General features: G+C 39.8%; 4 protein-coding genes across 6 annotated transcripts; 2 read left to right on the top strand and 2 right to left on the bottom strand.

Annotated features, from left to right (window-relative positions):
• The first annotated feature begins 64 nt into the window (after positions 1-64).
• ccdc127a (coiled-coil domain containing 127a) lies at positions 65-5,729 on the top strand. Of its 2 annotated transcripts, none has more exons than XM_079502967.1 (4): positions 65-209; positions 2,057-2,172; positions 2,734-2,978; positions 4,188-5,729. In XM_079502967.1, exons 2-4 carry the CDS (start codon positions 2,067-2,069, stop codon positions 4,515-4,517), a joined length of 681 nt encoding a protein of 226 aa, XP_079359093.1. In that variant the 5' UTR covers positions 65-209; positions 2,057-2,066; the 3' UTR covers positions 4,518-5,729. The 2 variants fall into 2 exon arrangements, with proteins under 2 accessions (XP_079359093.1, XP_079359092.1); XM_079502966.1 differs by having other exon boundaries at positions 104-290.
• Positions 5,730-5,935: 206 nt separating this feature from the next.
• On the bottom strand, positions 5,936-7,948 carry LOC306924755 (telethonin). 2 transcript variants are annotated; one of them, XM_079503388.1, is made up of 3 exons: positions 7,509-7,948; positions 6,759-7,181; positions 5,936-6,642 (listed from the first exon to the last, which is right to left on the bottom strand). In XM_079503388.1, the coding sequence occupies exons 1-2, from the start codon at positions 7,640-7,642 to the stop codon at positions 6,776-6,778; spliced, it is 540 nt and encodes a 179-aa protein (XP_079359514.1). In that variant the 5' UTR covers positions 7,643-7,948; the 3' UTR covers positions 5,936-6,642; positions 6,759-6,775. The 2 variants fall into 2 exon arrangements, with proteins under 2 accessions (XP_079359514.1, XP_079359513.1); XM_079503387.1 differs by having other exon boundaries at positions 6,639-7,181.
• Positions 7,949-11,812: 3,864 nt separating this feature from the next.
• Positions 11,813-14,523, bottom strand: mrpl32 (mitochondrial ribosomal protein L32). Its single transcript, XM_079503296.1, has 3 exons — positions 14,310-14,523; positions 13,940-14,148; positions 11,813-12,549 (listed from the first exon to the last, which is right to left on the bottom strand). Exons 1-3 carry the CDS (start codon positions 14,422-14,424, stop codon positions 12,301-12,303), a joined length of 573 nt encoding a protein of 190 aa, XP_079359422.1. The 5' UTR covers positions 14,425-14,523; the 3' UTR covers positions 11,813-12,300.
• A 95-nt stretch (positions 14,524-14,618) lies between these two features.
• LOC306924693 (proteasome subunit alpha type-2) lies at positions 14,619-21,005 on the top strand. Its single transcript, XM_079503295.1, has 8 exons — positions 14,619-14,821; positions 15,555-15,631; positions 18,403-18,535; positions 18,708-18,830; positions 19,099-19,180; positions 19,554-19,627; positions 19,846-19,903; positions 20,047-21,005. Exons 1-8 carry the CDS (start codon positions 14,781-14,783, stop codon positions 20,161-20,163), a joined length of 705 nt encoding a protein of 234 aa, XP_079359421.1. The 5' UTR covers positions 14,619-14,780; the 3' UTR covers positions 20,164-21,005.
• Positions 21,006-21,373: the final 368 nt, after the last annotated feature.

Below are 21,373 nucleotides of genomic sequence, written 5' to 3'. Positions count from 1 at the left end.
CCATTTTTTTACATCCGGGGGGAGAACGAAATATAATGACAATCATGCGAGTTGTTTTAAACACACGCCACATCTTTTATATAGTAAAACGTACATATAATATATCTTTTTATAATACAATAAGTACACACGTACTTCATAACATTGGGATTTAAAGAGGAGACCCCAACTTCACATTCCCTCTCACCCCCTGAAGAAATACACTACAGGTATGCCGTTTTCGGTTGTCTAACAATAATATTGCGTAAAATATTAGGAAACGCATAAAGTGACCTGGGCTTTCACTCAAGGTGAGATACAAATCGATACGTTGATGTACCATAAAACTATGTGGTTGTGCTAATAAGCTGCTGTGCTCAGAAAATGTCTACGCAAGCTTCTGGGCTCACGTAACTAACCTAGCATCCACGAATGCTAGTCTTGTTTGGGGGCTTGCGTGATACAGTACTAATAGTAGGCTGGCCTGACGGTCTGGGGACACCTTACATTTATTGGTTGCTTGATAAATATATAGTTCTCGAGCATACCTGCTGCCTTTGAACCAGTCAACATGTTACGCACAGCCTGGGCCTGTTATTTAACATTAGGCCAATTAATTGAAAACTCAGGATCCCAATGGAAACAAGCTTTCTTGGGTTCAATCCTGTATATTTTGTATTGAACTGTGTTCTGTGCTTTTTTTGCACAGTTAAAAGTATTCAATCAATCAATTAATCAACCAACCAATCAATCAATCAATCAATCAATGTCATATCTTGAGAACTCATAGAAGGCATTTCAAGGCAATTTCACTTTGTATCCTGAAACCTGTTCTAGCCATTATGATGAATGACCATGGCGGCACTAAAACAAATGCTTCATTTCATTTGGGTTTTTTTTTTATCAGACAGGAGACAGCTAGCTGAAAGGTTAAGCTACTGTTAGTAATTCATAATATTTGTATTAATTTAAAGTACTATAGTAACTTATAGTATTAAAATAAAGATTATGTACTATAGTTATTGATTTTCTGTCTGTGCGTGAGAGAGAGAGGCTGTATCGACACACAGACAGACCACCAGTTTCATGAAAAAATTTGTAACAACTTATAAGCAGTAGCCAACATGTTAAAGTTAAACAGAACATTAGCAACAACTTATAAGCCAGCCAACATGTTAAAGTTTTTTTTTGTATTATTATTATTGATTGAATACAGTTGAAAACGGTGTCGCACAGATTTATACAAAAGAATACTAGGATAAAACTAAAGGATAACCCAGATAAGCTCTCAGTACTTGTTTCCATTAGGGTCCTGTCTGTGTATTCAATTCATTGAGACGTTTAAATGGAAACAATAATGCAACAATGCGAAAACATCATACTGTATGTACAAGTAGAAATAACTACGAAAGAAAGATCTATACAGTAAACAGTTGGTGTGTGTGTGTGTGTGTGTGTGTGTGTGTGTGTGTGAGACTGTGTGTGTGTGTGTGTGTGTGGGTGTGGTTAGGAACTTTTTACTTGTTACAGGTCCAGTTATAATTTGAAGCTGCCTGTAGGTGCTCTTTTAGAGCAGTTTTGTAGGAGGGTAAAGGCCTATTCAGTTTTTTACAAACCACCGAAACGTTGGTTAGTAAAAACAGAGACATGTGTTTGGGTGAGCAATGACTGTGAGTTGTTTACCACCGCAGCGTGACATCATGTTGTAGTTATGACTGTGAGTTGTTTACCACCGCAGCGTGACATCATGTTGTAGTTATGACTGTGAGTTGTTTACCACCGCAGCGTGACATCATGTTGTAGTTATGACTGTGAGTTGTTTACCACCGCAGCGTGACATCATGTTGTAGTTATGACTGTGAGTTGTTTACCACCGCAGCGTGACATCATGTTGTAGTTATGACTGTGAGTTGTTTACCACCGCAGCGTGACATCATGTTGTAGTTGTTTACCACCGCAGCGTGACATCATGTTGTAGTTTTTACCTTATAACCTAAAACTGGAGTATGAATAGGCCTTAAGGAGCCACACTTGAGTCCAATAATAAAAACTGCAATTGTTACTTTTTTGACAATAGCCTAGACTTCATGAACAACTTGAATATACCCTTTGGGAATAATGAGCCAGAACCAAGAGGAGGAAACCAATGGAACTATGCCCTACTGGTTCCCATGCTGGGACTGGCTGCATTCCGTAAGTTACTCACTCACAATAAATCATTGCAACCTAGATGCCAGATATTAAAAATATCAACTAAAAATTAGGAATTAAAAAAATCCCCCAAAAGGTAGCACATCCATAGATGAAACGCGTACGCGTTCGTTTATTGCTGTGTGCCAATAAAATGTGAGTACTTTGTCCTCCATTGATTTGGATGTGCTTCCTTTTTGGGATTTTTTTAAATTCCTACTTTTGATGTATACTGGACTTTGGGTCTAGCACTCCACTGAGAAAACCCATTGTTGATGCACAACCTTTTTTATTTAATTAAAAATAGCATCTAAGAGTTTCTTTCGGCTACTCAAGGAGTGTGAGAGTGAGTGAGTTGAGATCTAGCAACTGTTTGGAGCAGTATCAATTCCAATGTGGTCGGATAGACAAGATATGTGTCAACCACATACTATTTAAGCCAAATATGATGGAAAAGTTGATTACTCATATACCAGTCTCACACACATTTTACATCATACAATTCTACAATTTACAAGACTGTCCATTGATTTTCTGCTAATACATTTGTCCAAAACCCTTCAGGTTGGATCTGGAGCAGGGAGTCTCAAAAAGAGATCCGTAACTTTAAAGAACAGTACAGTAAAGAAATGCTGACAGAGATCAGTGGAATGGAGGTGCGGTACACGGAGACCCTGACAGCGGAGCGTAAGCACATGGCCAAGCTGGAACTGGAGCTGGAGAAGGAGAGGCAAAGAGTTGAAGGCTACAAGAAGGCACTAGTCTCCCAGAGCCAAAAGATCATAGAAGAAAGGAAACAATTACAGCAGGTGAAAAGTGTTTGTATTTGTCAGAAAGAGAGTGATTAAGAGGGAAAGCCTGGTAGTTTCTTGCGCTCTGCATAGCAGACATGCATGATAGTTGGGGGTTCCTATTTATAAATTACACATATGCAGGAAATTGAGAGAAGCAAAACAAGCTTTTCCTTTCCTGATAGATTCTCCAAAAATATATACAAATATCCCAGAGACTGTCTGTCCAGTGTAATTTATTTTATTAGCGCTCTGATTCCTTTACCTCTTGCCCTATTGTTGCTTTACAAAGATTCAGGACACTTAAGGTGGCCTTACACTAGCCGATAATCGGGCATTCTTGACGCTCGGGGGGTGCCCGACCGCTCAAAGCGCGATCGGGATCGGCCCGATCAACATCAAGAATGTTTGATATTTGCTCTGCCCCGCTCCGATTATCCTGTAGTGTGTGGTGCTATCAGATTTCAGATTGAAAAAAAATCGGCTAGTGTAAGGCCACCTTTACTCTGTCCTTTCTCTCTGTAAATTGTAAAATCCTTAGTATTAAGATGTATGGGTCCATTTGGTGACATTGCATGGCAAGTTAACCTAACTCCGCCAGATGGGGCAGCAGCAAGTACACTGGGTTCCCCCTCTCCTGCTCTCATCTGGGAACTCTCTAGGTGCTGCCACACTTACTAAAGAGCTGCGGACGTTCTCGGCTGTCCGCAGCTTCTTTTCCCGGGTTTTTAGACAGCTGGTGGACGGACAGATTCCCGGAAACGCTCTCCTCCGCGGCAGTCAGCCGCGGAGGTGGAGCTTAATTTCCATCCACCAGCTGTCCAGCTGTCTAAAAACTCAGAAAAGAAGCTGCAGACAGCTTCTTCTGTCCGCGGCTGTCGGCCGTTTTCCGCTTAGGTGTGGAAACACTGTCAGGCTTCCAGGAAATAAAACGTCTGGGTTTCAGAGGCTACTGTCAGGCAGACTTGATGCTCCGGCCACCAAACGGCCTGGCCAATCAGCGGCAGCTAGAGGCGGGATCAAGGCAGCACTGTATATGCCTTGATCCCGCCTCTAGCTGCCACTGATTGGCCAGGCCGTTTGGTGGCCGGAGCATAGTTCCTAGATGGGAGCAGGAGGGGGGGAACCCAGAGTACTCTCCTCTGCCCCATCTGGCGGAGTCAGGTTATGGCAAGTTGCTCTGGATAAGAGTATGAGTAATGCTTGTAAATTGTTCTTCACTGTAAGGAACGAGAAAAGGAGTGGCAACAGCGGGGCACAGCCTCGTTGAAGGAGCTGGAGGATCAGCTTATGCAACGACAGGATGCCTATTGCTCCCCCTTCCTTCCTCGAACGATCCGGCTGGAAATAGAGAAGAAAATGCTGCTTAAGGCCACCAGGGAGCCCATCGAGGGAGTCCCGGATCTGGAGGCAGATCTGAAGAATATTTTTGAAAACGACAAGCATTGTGCAAAAAATAGAAATGTGGACCAGAGGAAGAATGGTAACCTCATGTGGGTATATCTCAAATACTGGCAGGAGCAGGTCAATGTTCAGAAACATTATACTGCAAAGTAGGTCATATCATATGGAGGTCAATCTCTAAGTGACCATAGAAAAAAGCTGGTATTAGCGATAATGAAGACAAGAGTTAATGGAAAAATGTGCATCACCGCACTCACCATTCCCAATCTACATGGAAATCGTGTTTTTCATCCTTGGCAAGATGGAATACAATATTTTCATTCTTACAGAAAAATGTAATGGGCCGTTTAGTGTATGTCTGATTTAAAACAATAATTAAAGGGAAATTTCAACCAGATCCATATTTTGTTTTTCCATTGAGCACTTTAGTGTGCAGGTTTTCATCAATCATATAGCACCTCATGCCCCTTGCTATGATGAATATTGCACTACCAAGTACCTACATTATTTGAAGTGTATATTTGTTATTAAATGATTATGATGTTCTTTTTCAATGTCTGTTTATTTTGTATTTATTTTTTACAATATGCTGTTTTTACACTGCATTAAAATATCAACACTTGACCTGACATCAGTGAATTGTGTAGCTGTATGGGCCATGTGGATTATATTGTTATAATTTATATTGTTAATTTCCCCCCAGTTCTACTTTTATGATTTTGTCTGTCTGTCCAATTAGAACTCTCGTGTTGCCTGCATTGCACTGCACTCCAGATGACAATGTCAAACAGCCAATTGAATGGTGTCTGACACTGTTCACACACAAGTGAATTGTTATTGGCTGTAGCTACTAATCAACTAATGCATGTGCGCAGCACTGTATGCATGCGTCATAAGTGGTGTGAGGTCAACAGTAATTTAACTTAACCGTGAACTGTGACTTTGACTTTGATAAGAGTGGAATTACAGAAAAGAAACAACAGTCAAATAGACACATACTGTTATCATGGTCTTGATTTTCTCATGCCCATTCCTGCACTTCCCATGCTATGTTATATTTTGTTTCCCCCTTCCTTTTGTTCTACATGATGTACAGTATACCATGATTTGGGTTGCCCAAGTCACTGTCTTGCCATATGTATCACAGCTACCGAGAACCATCAGTCAGCGTGATGTCTCATGTCTAATTACTCCTACTTTATATTGTATCTATTTGGATGCACACCTGGTCTCTACATCTCTATGTAACATATTGGGTCTTGCCTTGACCACAATGTCATACATACAGAAAATAATGGATTAAGAACTACATTGAAATGATATAGACAGAAACCAATTGGTTAATAAATTATTGTTTCAAAAGATTATGTTGGTGTTTTTATTGTGACGGTAAAAGATTCCACTCATAATTAAGTCAACTTTATTGATGTTTTGTGCATGTGAAGGAATAAGGATACAACACTTGATTTATTTGCCATAGCAATGCTGTTGCCAATAAGTTATGGTTTGTTGGTTGTTTGCTTTAAAATGGAAAGGAGAGGTCGCACAACTGTAGTCCTGATGCCAAAAAACCTTTTATTTACCAACGTTTCGGCAAACGAGTTGCCTTCTTCAGGGTGATTGTTGGTTGTTTGCTAACAAAAGTTATGTTATGGCCCATAACATAACTTTTGTTAGCAAACAAAGCAGCCTGTTCAATTTGGTGAACAAGCATGCTGCACTGCACATAACATATTCAGTATACATACAGTACTTAAAGTTTTATGTAAGGCACATTGAATTGCCTTTCTGTTGAAATGTGCTATACAGTATCCAAATAAACACACTGGAACTCCATACTACTACTATTACAATCATTACATTATCTGAAAATGTGTGGTTAATGTAGGAAATTCTACTTCCAAACTTCAACTGCAGTTGACAATGTGAGTAAACAAGTATTTATTGTCCTTATAGTCACTGGACTTTATGGTTTAACATTTAAAATTCAAAATGTCTTTGTAAGATTTGCAATATGCATAAATAAGTTTCATATTCATCAATACAGTGTCACCAAACATGATTATTACAATGTAAGTCCAGGTGAGACATTCACTATCAATTGCTACTGTTGTATTTGTTTTCTCACCAAATACTTAACTTATTCCCTATTAAAGAACATCATACCTCAGTCATATTAACTTCCACTTGCTCATACATTGTCAAATCACTTTCATTTTATTTGCGTCAGTTTAAACGGTCTTCATATTGATATCGAAACATCTTAATATCTTCCCATCTCTGATACCATCCTCCCACCACATACCTCCTTTCCTGCACAGTGCACACACTCACACACTCACACACACACACACACACACACACACACACACACACACACACACACACAATCACCATCCCATGGAACCCCCTCACTCCCGCTTTGGAACCCGATGAGAAGTCTCCCTTGGAGATGACATGAGGCTGGAGGCTCTGAAATTCACTCTGATTGGCTTGGTGAGTTTTGGAAGGTCTTTAGTGATTGTTGAGACCTCCTGTTTATCCACACACACACCATTAGTCACATGGTCCTGTCCCTCCATGGACCAGCAGGAGGAGATGGCTCGCAGTGTGTTCCAGGGGGATTCTGCCCTTTGGAGCTTGAAGACCGGGGTAAGTAGGGACGTTTCCAGTGGCAGGTGCTGGTGGTCTTTCATGACTCCTCCCTGGATGCCAAGCCTCAGTATTTGGCTGGGACATCTCTGAACCAAGAAGTGGATGACCTGTTGCTGCTCATAGCTCTCTCTGCGAGAGACATCTTTCTCAGACAGTGTCAGCCTGACACGTGCGCACACACACACACACACACACAATTTATTTTTGATAATACATGTGATATAGAGCATAGCATAGATATTAGGCATACGCATACCAGTTTTACCGTCTCAACTTTCTCAGTGTTAAACTGTGACTGAAGAAACAAAAACTAATCCAAATGCTTATGGAAGGATACATGAAAGCTGCTATTTTACTGAAACCACTGTAACCATACATTACACATTAAGTTGGTGTGTATTAAATGGAAGACAATAGACAGTAATAATACAAGATACCACTCCACAGGATAATAGAATAATAATAATACAAAATGATGCATCCACCTACTGGTGCTGTGGTCTTGTCTCCATTACCAGATCTAGCCAATTTTCTTGGTATCTTTCTCTCTTAAGCTGGTCATCTTCTTGAACATCGGAATGGGAGTTCACCAGGTAGCTGCCTCCTCTGCTAACACAATGCATGGTGAGTTGTTTGTGAGTAAGCTGTGTGTAAAAAGAAAAATGGTCTGATTCCTTATTCTTGTTCAGAATTAAGTGTCCACGGCCACAGGAAGATAGTGAATCAATCTAGTTGCTGTGACTATACAGTATATCTCCTCTTTGTAAGAAATGAATACTTTGTATTATGCAGATGTCCTACATCATTAAGATATCGATAAAAAAATAAATCAGGATGCGTGTTTTGTTTTCCTAAGTCACAGATTTACTGATCTACGGTATGTGTGAGAGAGACTGATCTAAGTTATGATTGTGTGCGTTTGAGTCTGTTGTGCCTAAGGGTCTGATATTTTGTGTGTGTTCACTGTGTTGCACAACCACTTAAATATAAAGTTCTGGTTTCTATTCTTAGTCTTCTGCATCACACTGTAATGAACTCTGTGAATGTCCCCACTTCATCCATCCTGAAGGTTAGTTTCAGTAGAAGTGTGTGTGTGTGTGTGTGTGTGTGTGTGTGTGTGTGTGTGTGTGTGCGTGCGTGCGTGCGTGCGTGCGTGCGTGCGTGCGTGCGTGCGTGCGTTCCCAGCTTTGGTGTCTAATATGACTACATTAATCTGCTATTTCATTCAGAAAGAATCTACTGCTAAGACCACTAGATCAGAATAAATCTTTTCACACTCCTCAGATTTCTCTCACATTGATCAGAATGATCACTTGTTGAGGATGAATATAGGTGAAAGCAATTTGATCACAACTCACAGTCAATATGGTGAGTTGTTCGTGAGTAAGCCGTGTGTAAAAAAAAATGGTCTGATTCCTTATTCTTGTTCAGAATTAAGTATCCACGGCCACAGGAAGATAAGATAGCAGATGTCCTACATCATTAAGATATCGTTAAAAGAAAATCAGGATGCGTGTTTTGTTTTCCTAAATCACAGATTTACTGATCTACGGTATGTGTGAGAGAGACTGATCTAAGTTATGATTGTGTGCGTTTGAGTCTGTTGTGCCTAAGGGTCTGATATTTTGTGTGTGTTGTGCAACCACTTCAATATAAAGTTCTGGTTTCTATTCTTAATCTTTTGCATCACACTGTAATGAACTCTGTGAATGTCCCCACTTCATCCATCCTGAAGGTTAGTTTCAGTAGAAGTGTGTGTGTGTGTGTGTGTGTGTGTGTGTGTGTGTGTGTGTGTGTGTGTGTGTGTGTGTGTGTGTGTGTGTGTGTGTGTGTGTGTGTGTGTGTGTGTGTGTTCCCAGCTTTAGTGTCTAATATTACATTAATCTGCTATTTCATTCAGAAATAATCTACTGCTAAGACCACTAGATCAGAATAAATCTTTTCACACTCCTCAGATTTCTCTCACATTGATCAGAATGATCACTTGTTGAGGATGAATATAGGTGAAAGCAATTTGATCACAACTCACAGTCAATTTTTACCTAAAAATATACTTTGTCACCTGCCTGTGTGCAAATTAAACTTGACTGATGATACTGTGCTATGCTGTGTATGTATTGCATTTGTTAACTACCCTAGCCTGGCTATATACGTTGCTGACCCAAGTCCCCCAGGTGTCTAGACTAAGTTCCCTCCTTTTTCCCCAATACTGTACTAAATCCTCTTCACCGAAAATAGCCGATCTAGTGTTGTAAGCTTGTAGAACGTTCTCCCAAAATAGGGAGGCTAGTGAGGTTCATTCTTGTGGTTAAATTGTACTGTTCATCAGGTATAAACCACAGTATAGTATAAACCACAGCCATGAGCACAGAAATTATAATGCTCTGCATGGACCAAAATATGACTTCATGGCCTTAGTTGAACTATACTGTAGGCATGGCATTGATGCATGCAGGATATCCATAAACTTTCCTGGCCGGCTTCTCACGTACCGGTGGTACATGTCCCGCAGACCGGCGGTTGGGAACCGCTGGTGGTGTCTGTCTGGCTTGTTTTTAATCATCACAAGACAGTAAAACTAAAACAAAATTATTCCTCCAATTGCTAAGGGACTAAGGGAGCTACAGTACCATACTCAACATCTGTTGAGCATTACACAGCTGTTTTCCTACATTTGTCATACATGAAAATATAACTATTAATATCACAATAGTAGTACACTGTATTAGTGAAAAGCAGTTAGCCTATATACCAGTAACTTACGGTACACTACACAAACCCATTAGACCATGAATTAGTAGTCTTTTAAAACGCTTTTAAAAACACATCTATATGCCAAGTGTTTTTCCTAATATTGTTTTTAATTGTTTTATTGACCTGTTATTTCTTCATATTTCATTGTTTCTGATGTTTTGATGTTTTTATGATTCCTGTTTTATAACCTGTCTGTAAAGCACTTTGTAACTATATGTTTGGAAAAAAATCATAGTATCAGGCGTAAATTAATGGGATCTCTTTAAGAATTAAGTGTTCATCATAGGTCAGTCAGGTTTCACTATTGCAGCCAAATCATTACACTTATACACAGCTGTGACTGATATCTATCTCACAACATTTTGTAAAGAGTTCTCAAACTGGGGAACTGGAGCAGGCTGATTTTTTCCGTTACCATACCTCCAGGCTCCAACTAATTAAGTTCAGCTGTTGCATGCAGTCAGTCAACAAGGGTCATACAGTATCACCAGAAATCTATCCCACACGTAAATCCTTTCATCATTTTCACCCTTGATACCGATCTTAAATTATTTGCACAGGAGCATCTACTGTGGGTCCAGACTTTCTCCTCCACAAAGGCAGTCTCACTCACACAATACACACAAAGAACATTGATAAATGCCGGGAAGCGGCCATTTTTATTTTATTCAGTATTGTTTTATTTTTATGTAAAGTGATTACAGAATTCACGAGACTTTTAATAAAATATACCCACTAACCACATTTGATTTGATTGATTGATTTATTAACAGTTTGCAGAATTACAGTACATTTCAAGTACAACTCAATACAAAAACTGTTAACAGTGAGTGGACGACACCATAAAGCATTACACTTGTTTACAATAGGGCCCACCATTTTCAATTCATCAAAACATTTAGAGACGTACGAATATACACAACTATATAGTCAAAAAGAAATCATCATAGGAGGTAAAAAGGGAAAAGAAATATATAGTGAGGGGAAACAGGGGTGGGTGGGGGATTCAGATTTTACGGGGGCCAGTTTCGAATTGCAGCCGTCCGTCAAGGGATTCGCATGTCTTAATGATGTACCCACCCTTTATACAAAATCTCTGATGAAATTAGCTGATCTACAAGCTCACAATATGCAGGCACAGGTTGTAGATCTGATATTTTCGTCATGTCTATCAATGTCTTGTATTATTGCCATCTACATTTTCACACACAGTACATAGAATTTGTCCTATGTATTTAAGCCATCCTAACCTATAGGCACATAAAATACTGAAAATCATAATTTCAAAAGATGATTTTCCAAAACATTGTATTAAAGATCCCAATACTAACATATTTTTTGCATCATTGTGACAGACCACATATTAGGTAATTCTACCATAATGAAATGTAACTTTGATTGCGGTCTACTGTGTTTTTATTGGGCAGTACCCAGCTTCATCTAATCTGTAAGAGTGAAACTGAGTAAAATGGACAAGATGATGTAACTGATCCAGGACACAGCTAGGGGATACACAGACCGATACTTCATAGGTTTGTGACATGGCAACTACTTAATATGTGCTTAGAAACTACATCTATATTAATAGTTGCCATATAGCAGTAAGTTGAATTTACAAATACAGAGGAATAGCCATTCATCCAAGTTTAGAAGAGCAAAATTCTTTTCCACCATGTACAAAATAGTAGTCATCACTAAAGTATCTCCTTTAAACTTATCATAACCACATTAATTGTCCCACACTCCAGAGTTATTTATATCTAGGATTTGTCTCATTTTGCACTTACTAAATCAGATTTCATATGGTGACATGAAATAATGTAGATTAAAAAAGGAGGAAAAAAAACTATTTAAAGCTAGTCCCCTTGTATAGTATATTGGAATATACAACTCATTGGCAATGTTTTCCAGAGGTTTCCAGAAGAAGAAACCTGAAAGAGTGAAATATTTGACTAATTCTTTCAGTGTTGTTAATAAATATTTCAATCAATCAAACTCTGCTGTGAGTAATCACTTACATTGACCACGATATATTGACGGGTTGACTCTTGACTGAATATGTAAATACATTTACTAGTTTTGCTGCCCTACTTTTTGATTAGCCTTAGCCTTAATTCAAAAATGAAAACTTTGCCACATTAATCTCTTCTACTCCAAAGACATGGAGTAGATGAGAGCCAGAACACAGAATGGACTTTTTACTCTGTAAGTCACACTCTTGTGAACTTGTGAAGTGAGCGGTGCCTGTTATCATGATGATGATGTATGATAATGAGAACGTGATCATATTGCTCATCCAATCAGCTGAGCACATATCGTGCTTAAACGGACATACACACAAAGCTGTGCATTGGAGCGGCCGCACCGCTCAAAAATAAATCACAGATATAAAATAGGTAATATACCAGCACTGTAGATGAATCAATTATTATCAAATTAGTTTTTTTTTATTGTCAAATAAACAGCAAATCGAATAACAGTAAAAGTGTTACTGTTATATTAGTAACAGTGTTAGTTCTATTCTGGATTAGCTGAACCAAGCAGGCCGTTTCCTGGTCAGCTCCACAATCCTCTTGCCTTTGTCCTGCTCCTGTGGCACCTCACCCTCATATAAGACCACAGTGTCGGTGGCGGGGGCTCTCAGTGGACCACCTTCCATGGCGTTAATCTGTGCACGGATCTTTCCCGTCTCCTTACGCACCTTCTCATAGCAGAATGAGCACAAAGTATGCTTCTGCTTCAGGTGGCCACATTCTAGACAAGGTTCTATGTTGGTCTGGGAAGGCAAGGGGAGGTATTAATGAGATGGTGATGGTGAGAAAGAGCATAAGAAACATTAGATAAACGTAATGGTAAAACATATTATTCTTACTATCAATTCAGTATCGAGGTGTGAAGTGTGATACACACCTTAACAGGTGTGAACAACAATGGCAACACAGTTTATGGTAAACTTTTAACCATTTCCCCTCAATCCTTTGATCTTTTTGTAATAAGATAAGACCTTTATCGTAATTCTATTGGCTAAATTGGCTAATGGGACGGCCGGCGGACAACGTCATCACGATCATGTCACTATGACTCAACCATAAGCATATAAGGAGTTCCCAATATACAGCTAGTATATAATATGGAGTATGATGTCTAACCTCAATGTGTCTTCATGACATCAGGCACAAACAGATCAATCAGCTCCATATGAGCACAAAAAGGGGCATGTCCATATCTGGGCATATACTGATGACATCAGGGATCTCCATATACGGGCATAAAAGGGACAAGGACTGACAAGATGGGCATATCGGTCATGAAAAGTAGGTGTGAGGCAGAGCCATAGAGTAAGACAGAGTTATGACATTGAGGGGGCAGAAAACAGCCCGGTCACATGGTTCATGTAACAACTCATTTGTCACTGTAAAGCCTATAGACTCCAATGCTTTGGAAGTGTAATGCTTTATGGTGTAGTCCACACACAGTTAACAGTTTTTGTATTGAGTTGTGCTTGAAATGTACTGTAATTCTGCAAACTGTTAATAAATAAATCAATCAATGCATTTCGTAAACTTCCTATTCGCCAAGCCTATGTCTATGTAGAAGAGCCGCCATCGAAGTGCACAGAGTTGTCGTAAAGCTCTGGTGTGAGGGACCTCTAGTTTGATGTTATTTGATCATTTGAAGTTATTTTGTTGCTACGGTATGCTTTATTCATTTAGGTAGAGGCCACTGGCACCTTCAGGATTTTTGCCTCTCCTTGCAATGTATGCAACTTAAGAATCTCTCTCTCTCTCTCTCTCTCTTGCTGCTTTTCTCTACCTTATAAACACTGACATAATACAGGGCAATGTGACAAAAAAGGTGAAAAATCAAGTATATCTTGAATGCTGTATACCATTAGTATAATAAACCATAGCTACTGTTCTCAATCTGCAGTTTTCCCTTTAAAATATTCCTTCTTCTAGGATTCCACCTACAATTAAATAAAACTATCTTAAAAAGGCAAAACACATTAAAAGTATTTGACCTTTAGTAGACAGTGCCACAAATGTTATATTGTGCCACATTCTCAAATGGTCTTACAAACACTAATCTGAGAACAGTCACAGTACATGTGATTGTGACAAAGAGTAATGATGAGCAAGATCACAGTGCAAGATCCCACCATGTACCTTGACTTTTAGGAGTTTGCTGTCGGATCGCCTCCTGGTACGATTGACCTCTATGGTGCGCCTCTTCTTGGGTGCTGCCATCCAAAAGATGCTGTCCAGCAGATCGGGGGGCTGATCTGCTCTTTGCTGGTCCCCCTCGGGCATCTCCTCCTCGAGCTGGGGCACCAGCTGAGGTAGGACATGGGATCCATTTACTACCAGCGCTGGAGCTAGAGAGTAGAGAAACAACAAATGGCAAATCATGAGTGCAATTTTAAAGGTATGTGACAGTCAGGAAGTAGACATCAATTCAATAACAAATAGAAAGATACATTGAACCAGAGAGAGAAATTGATCAGCACGTGTTTAAAGCGTTTAAAACTTAACTCACTCAAATGTCTATCAAGCCCTGCTGCTTGTAGAAGTCTGCTTTCTATCCTTAACAATGATTGTCTGAGGTTCAATACTAGACCAGCCAAACTCAGCATATTATTTGATCGCTGCATGATGTTTCCCAAACAGTTCTGTGATGCAAGTAAAGACAACACACAGAAATATATAGAAGAGAAAAGCCTGCGACGGTCAATGACGTTTTACGTCATCGATCCGCGACAGGAGCACGAATGATTTCTGAATCGACGAAACACGTTTATTTTACATGACATTTTATATAACATAATTATATACAACGAGAGAAGACAAACTGGTGGTTTGTTAATTTATTAAAACGTAAAGAAACAGAAATATATTTGACCTGAGCGTAAATTCTACCAATCATATCTATCGTTACTGCCCGAGCTTGTAACCAATCATACGTGTCGATACTGCGTGACATCACATCCACTTCACTAGCAAAGCAAAGATGGCGGAACGGGGATACAGTTTTTCTCTCACCACATTCAGGTAAAACTTTGTTAAAAATCATCCCAAATGACCGCACTCAGCTGCGGACTTGTGGCATTTAAAGCAGGGGATTGAGAGAGTCCTTTACATAAGAACATATTGTTTCTGTGGTTAGAAACGAAGGCTTCGAGCGCGGTTGTTAACGATGCACTGTCATTGCCATTCAATGAGCTAGCTGTTAGCATGTCGGCTAGTGTGTGCTTCTAATGCTCTGCAGAGGTAGACACTCTTTGACGTAATTTAATCATGAATAAAGACCGATAAACACTAATATACCATATGTACGTAGTAGCAATTAATACATAAAGTCTCTTTGGCCATGGCCAATTATGCAGCTTACCAGATGTTAGCCTTCTAGACGACAATCGGTTCAACTTTTGGTTTCAGTCTTGCCTTGTTACGTTAAAGCTTTTGATCAACTTCAGGCTTATTGTCACTCTCAGAGTCACACAACAAGTTTACTTTTAATAAAAGAGTGGGACTATCATTTTTATTATATTGTATTGGCTATTAAGAAAAACACATGATACAAAGTCACATTAACTGTACATCCTAATTAATTGTCAATATAATCTCAAATATTTATAACTGAATACTGTTGATGTATCTGTCCTCCCCGTTTGAATGCCCTCAAATGCCCCAAAATCTTAGTTTTAATTGGATATCAGTGCATTCATCTTATCTATATTATGCACATCATCTCACTGTAAATTAAGTCCTATTCCCTCTCCAGTCCTTCAGGTAAACTGGTCCAGATTGAATATGCCCTGGCAGCAGTAGCAGCTGGAGCACCATCAGTGGGAATCAAAGGTAAATTAGATAAGCATTATTGTCACATCAAGTGGGTGAAAAATGAAGAATTGTGGAAAGACATTCTATCTTAAATTGTTAGCAAAGCTTTTAATTCAATTAAACTTGTTTTTGATAAGGCGGGTGGTAGTCTTCAAAAGTAAATTGGATTATTTATTTATTTTAGTAGACACCAGTTATTTTTTTTTACTCCCCTTTTCACCCCAATTTCGTTATTCCAATTAATTCCTCCCCACACACATTTCTGTGTTGTCACTGCTTTTGCATCTTACTGACACACCTGCCAGTGAGGAGCCACTGGGAGGGCGTAGGGCCTTTGTTCTACTCCTCCCTCCCAACACTCCCTGCTGACAGGTGCTGCCATAGACATATATACATAGACGCCCCTTCCGGCTCTGAGGCGTGTGTCAAAATTGAAGGCACTATTTTCCCGACATTCCTTGCGAAGAATAGCGGAAGCAAAGCGGAAGCTTGTCAAGCTTCCGCGTGCGTAACATAAGTCCCGGAAAAGACGCGCTGTGATTGGCCAGTAGTCACTTGAGTGACAGCGAGAGACATGGAGGATTCACATGAGTGACGTCACTCGGGCAGCGACGCAGTCGCCTTCAGCAAATGCCTTCAGCACTTCTAAATAAGAAAGCTGCGGAGAACTGTTGCTTTGTGTTCACTCTTTTAATGTTTTCTGTTAGTAATCTAATCCCCCCTGGCTCTGATGTTGTATTGTTAATAACTTTGTTGTTTGTGTTTGTTTGTCTTGTTTTGTAATGTATATTGTCATGACTGTTATAAAGATTTGTTAAAAAAAAAAAAAGCCTTCAGCACTGCACTTCCGCCTTCATTGGGATACACGTCGCTCCAATGAACTGCAGCGGCAAATGAGGCGTCTATGTATATATGTCTATGGGTGCTGCCCCCTCCCTGCCCGAATCATTTGTGTTCCCTTAGATCAGGGGTTCCCAAACTGTGGTGCGTGCACCCCTTGTGCTGCGCGAGTGCCTTCTAGGGGGTACGTGACATGAAAAGGCTAATGGTGGTGCTATGGTTTTATTTTAAAATCATCCAATTTGCGGTCTGCTTGTATTAAACAACGTTAAACTAATCATCGCAGCTCTAGGCCAAGCTTGAATTATCCTCTTTCAATCTGCTGAGATCTTTTTTCATAATGACATGTTATGAGCTACTTTCTGACAAACTCTGCATGTGATTATTTTTCTAAATGTTGCAGTTTGGAAGCCTCCTGCGTTATGTGCAAAGGTGCAGGTGGTACACAGGGCCGTTCAGTGACTTACGACGAGTGCTTCTAAACTCTAGCACTTAGAAAAAGAATCACTTACACAGAATTTCTTGACAAAGTAGCTAATAACATGTCTACGGTGGATTTTTATGAAACAAAAGCTCGGCAGATTGAAAGAGGATATTTCAAGCTTGGCCTAGAGCTGCAATGATGGTGAGTTTAACGTTGTTTAATACAAGCAGATCGCAAACGCAATTTGGATGAGTAGGGAGTAGTCAATGGAGGGTATTGCAACTCTAGATTCATCCCATTATAAAAAAAATCACACCCGTGTGAACTGAGTGGTGCAACTACACATTTACTCTCTGATGTGATATCTGTGATGTCAGTGACGTCACATACTAACCATAGCAACCATGCTCGTTTTTTTGGTTGCTAACCATAGCAACCATGCTCGTTTTTTTGGTACGAACAAACACGGGTACACGGGTACAAAGCCAGTTGTTGGAGTGGTTTGCACCACTCAAAAATCTAGAGTTGCAAATTGCGGCTAGGTCTGGAGGTAACAGGGGGTGCATGGCCAAAAAGGTTTGGGAACCGCTGCCTTAGATCATGATGCCCGACAAAGCCGGGCAAGGACTTCACCACTGCGCCACCTGAGTGCCTTACAAATTGGATCTTTATGTTTTGTCCGTTTCATTATCTAGACCTGTGCCCGTCGGGCACTGGCCTACTTGGCATTGGCAATGATGCAAGATTGGAACAATGAAAATGGCCCAATGGGGAATGCATAGTATACCCCACCCTGTTATGCAATACCCGTTGTAGCCGTCGTCATAACACCCATTTTAAGCGCCTGTGTCCCTTTTGTGCCCATATATGGATATATCTGTCTGCCTGTATCCCTTTTATGGCCATATATGGAGATATCTATGTCTGTGTGTCCTTATCCATACTGATGTTATCAGTATATGGGCATATATGGGACTGGCAAAGTCCTTGTGCAGTGGTAAACGTCTGAAGAGTACAAACTGATCAAATTGCAGGTGTGGGGAATTTTCCAAATAAAGCTAATGCTGGGGTTGCCACTTGCCAGGGCAATAAATTGACTAATTTGGACCACGGTCAGAGCCTTTTCTGGTCGTTCTGGACAACCGCCTATCCGACTGACGCCGGGCACTGCACTCCGTGTCATCTGCGAGGCGTGTGTCAAATTTGAAGTCGGTGGGGTGAACGGTTCTCGAGTTACGTGGATTACAGTCCTACATGCATGCATACAGAGATTTGGTGCATTTATTTCTATAAGATGTACCATTCTTAGTTCACAAACCTTCCCTTTGGTATATATCAAGCTTATGATATACGAATGGGTTTGTCTGAATTTGTTAAGTGCTAAATCAATTATGCTTTTCTTGATTCTATTCTCTCTGCTTCAGCATGGATGGTTAAATAATAAGTTAAAACAAATAAGTGAGGGGTTTATTTAATTTTTTTATTTTAAGATAATTGATGTATTTATTTATTGTATTTCTTCCAGCCTCAAATGGCGTTGTCCTAGCAACAGAGAAGAAACAGAAGTCCATCCTGTATGATGAGCAAAGTGTTCACAAGGTGGAGCCTATCACCAAACACATAGGCATGGTTTACAGTGGCATGGGACCTGACTACAGGTAATAACTGGTCTCTCATCTCTCATTCTAAGTCAACCCGCTTACAAAACATACAGGATTATGAATTGTAAATGTACAAGTTGTGGAAAGTGCTGGAAGATAACTCGGATGGATGATGTATACATGCTGATGCTATCACACACCTTTTTGATGAGTTGTGCTCTTCTTCCAGGGTGTTAGTGCGTCGAGCCAGGAAGTTGGCCCAGCAGTATTTCTTGGTTTACCAGGAGCCAATTCCTACTGGCCAGCTGGTCCAGAGAGTGGCGTCTGTTATGCAAGAGTACACACAGTCTGGGTGGGTACACGCTCGCACCACACACGCATGCTCACATGCACGCGCAAATATACACACACACACGGACGCACACTGAGCGAGACGCTGAACCCCTAATTGCTCCCGATGTGCAGGTTGGTGCCTTGCATGGTTTCCTCCACCATCGTGTATTACACGGTGTGTGAATGTAATGCACAATCTATGTGAAGCGGTTTGGATGAAAAGTGTTTTGTATAAATGCACCATTTGCCAATGAAATCTGACTCGGTTTGTGTTATTTCCCCTTCAGTGGAGTACGTCCCTTTGGGGTATCGCTGCTCATCGCAGGATGGGATGAAGACCACCCATATTTGTTCCAGTCAGACCCATCTGTAAGATTTTGTTACTCATACTTTCATTTAATAATTTAATTGCAAAAGCCTCAATGGAAGTTGGGAAGGAAGTAGGAAGTTAATAGTTTGTTAAAGACGAATGCAAAGAACAGGAAATTCAGCAGATCATCAATAATACTGTTATGAATTTGGCAGGGAATTAATCTGATAATAATGCTAAAGTTATCAATTTCTCTATTCCTTTACTCTGCTGTCACATTGAAATAATACTTATTTCAATATTTTTTATTACATACTTTTTATTATCATACCCTAATGGCATTAATATCAATAAATGCCATCTATTATAAGTACAGTTGTTACTCACAGTATGATCTATTAATACTTTTTTTCCCCTTTCTGATATTCACAGGGTGCTTACTTTGCATGGAAAGCTACAGCCATGGGAAAGAATTATGTCAATGGAAAAACATTCCTTGAAAAAAGGTATTTTTGCTTTGGGATGATCATTAGAATATATACATTTGTCTTGTCAGATGACCAACATTTTGAACTAGAACATATTTAGAATTATTAATATGTACATGTGCATAGTAAGATAAGTTTGATTCTCCACCAGTATAACAACCATGTATTAGATGATTAATAATTTAGATTGACTGAAATACAGAGTAATGACTGACCATCTCATCCATTCTCTCTAGGTATAACAATGATCTGGAACTGGAAGATGCCATCCATACAGCCATCCTGACTTTGAAGGTTTGCCTTTTGTTTTAAAGTTGTTTCAAATTGATTTTCCCACTTGATGACTCCGACCGTAGACCAGCTCTCAGCAGTATCAATAATTCATATCATCTATTATCAGTCTTGCACATACAATACATGTTTCCCTGTGTTTTTAGGAGAGTTTCGAAGGCCAGATGACAGAGGAGAACATAGAGGTGGGAATCTGTAATGAGGCCGGCTTCAGACGATTAAGCCCAGCTGAGGTGAAAGACTACCTGGCTGCCATTGCCTAAATGCACCACGCCTGGTGCAAGCGTCTCTGGTTTCGTTCCAAGTCAAGTTAAAGACATAATGGAGCAGCAGCCAATATGATGTATGACACATTATTTGGAAGGCACAGAGTTGTTGGTAATAGTTTGACCACGTTTTACTGTGTGGGCACCATGTTGCTAAGACTTCAAGCAAATAACAGATAATGCCCTCTATAATTTTGCAATGACCAACAATACATCAGTTTTGATATCCACATAAAGTACTAGGTTATGGACTGGGAGTCAGCCTGTGACAGGTTAAATACCAAACCAGCTAAACTCAGTGTTTGATCACTGCATGTTTCCCTTCTGTCATGCATGTCAAGATAACAGCCACCCAATGTCAATGATCTACGTCTTTGACGTTGAATGGCAATGGTAAACTCCCACCGCTCTAGTATCATAAAATGATGTGTCATATATTTAATTGGGTTTTGTATCAAATGTTTGTCCTGGTACTGGTGAAATCTGGCAGCTTTAAATTGGAATATGGATTCTGATCGAATGCTTTTTTTGAATACTTGATTTTACCATTCCCAAACCTTGAATATGGCAGTGTTGGCTGAAAATTCAGACAGATTCCATCATAACCCATTCATACATCTACATCAAGTTGCCCCAATTGTACTTAAATTAGAGCTGCTCAGAATACACTTAACACTTATCAAGATGCAGCTTGCTTGAGTGGGATCAATTGGAACACTTGAGATTTCACCTAGTTTTACAAAATGTACCAGTTTCTTTTTCAGTTTTCCAACATTTCTATACTTTGTATTTTCTCCTTGGCTATCTGTGTTCTTAATAAATATGTTGATAGACCCTTATTGTCTTGTATGTCTTTTTGGGTAAATGGTGACCTCTGCATGCTTGTAGAGAAGACCACTTTTTAATGCATTTCTGTTGAACATAAAATGTACATTGTCTTGGTGCATGTGTGTGGACCATAAATGTGGACATGACCTGTTTACATAATTAGACCGCGCAGAACTGCAGTTTGAGCGCGCCATAAAAATATCCGGAACCTCTTCCTGGCATATCCCTATATCGCTCCGCTTGTCGGATGTTAAGAAATGCCGCCGCGGCAGAGCTGCTCATTTCCCGTTCTTTCCAAACTACTGAAGGGATTTCAACATTCCAAGTTGCTTCGCACCAGTTAATATTATAATTACTACAATTTGACCCTATATATACA

This window comes from Electrona antarctica (genome assembly GCF_951216825.1).
Source record: "Electrona antarctica genome assembly, chromosome: 6".
In the NCBI taxonomy this organism is placed as follows: domain Eukaryota; kingdom Metazoa; phylum Chordata; class Actinopteri; order Myctophiformes; family Myctophidae; genus Electrona; species Electrona antarctica.
This window is presented reverse-complemented; position numbering and strand designations above follow the sequence as displayed.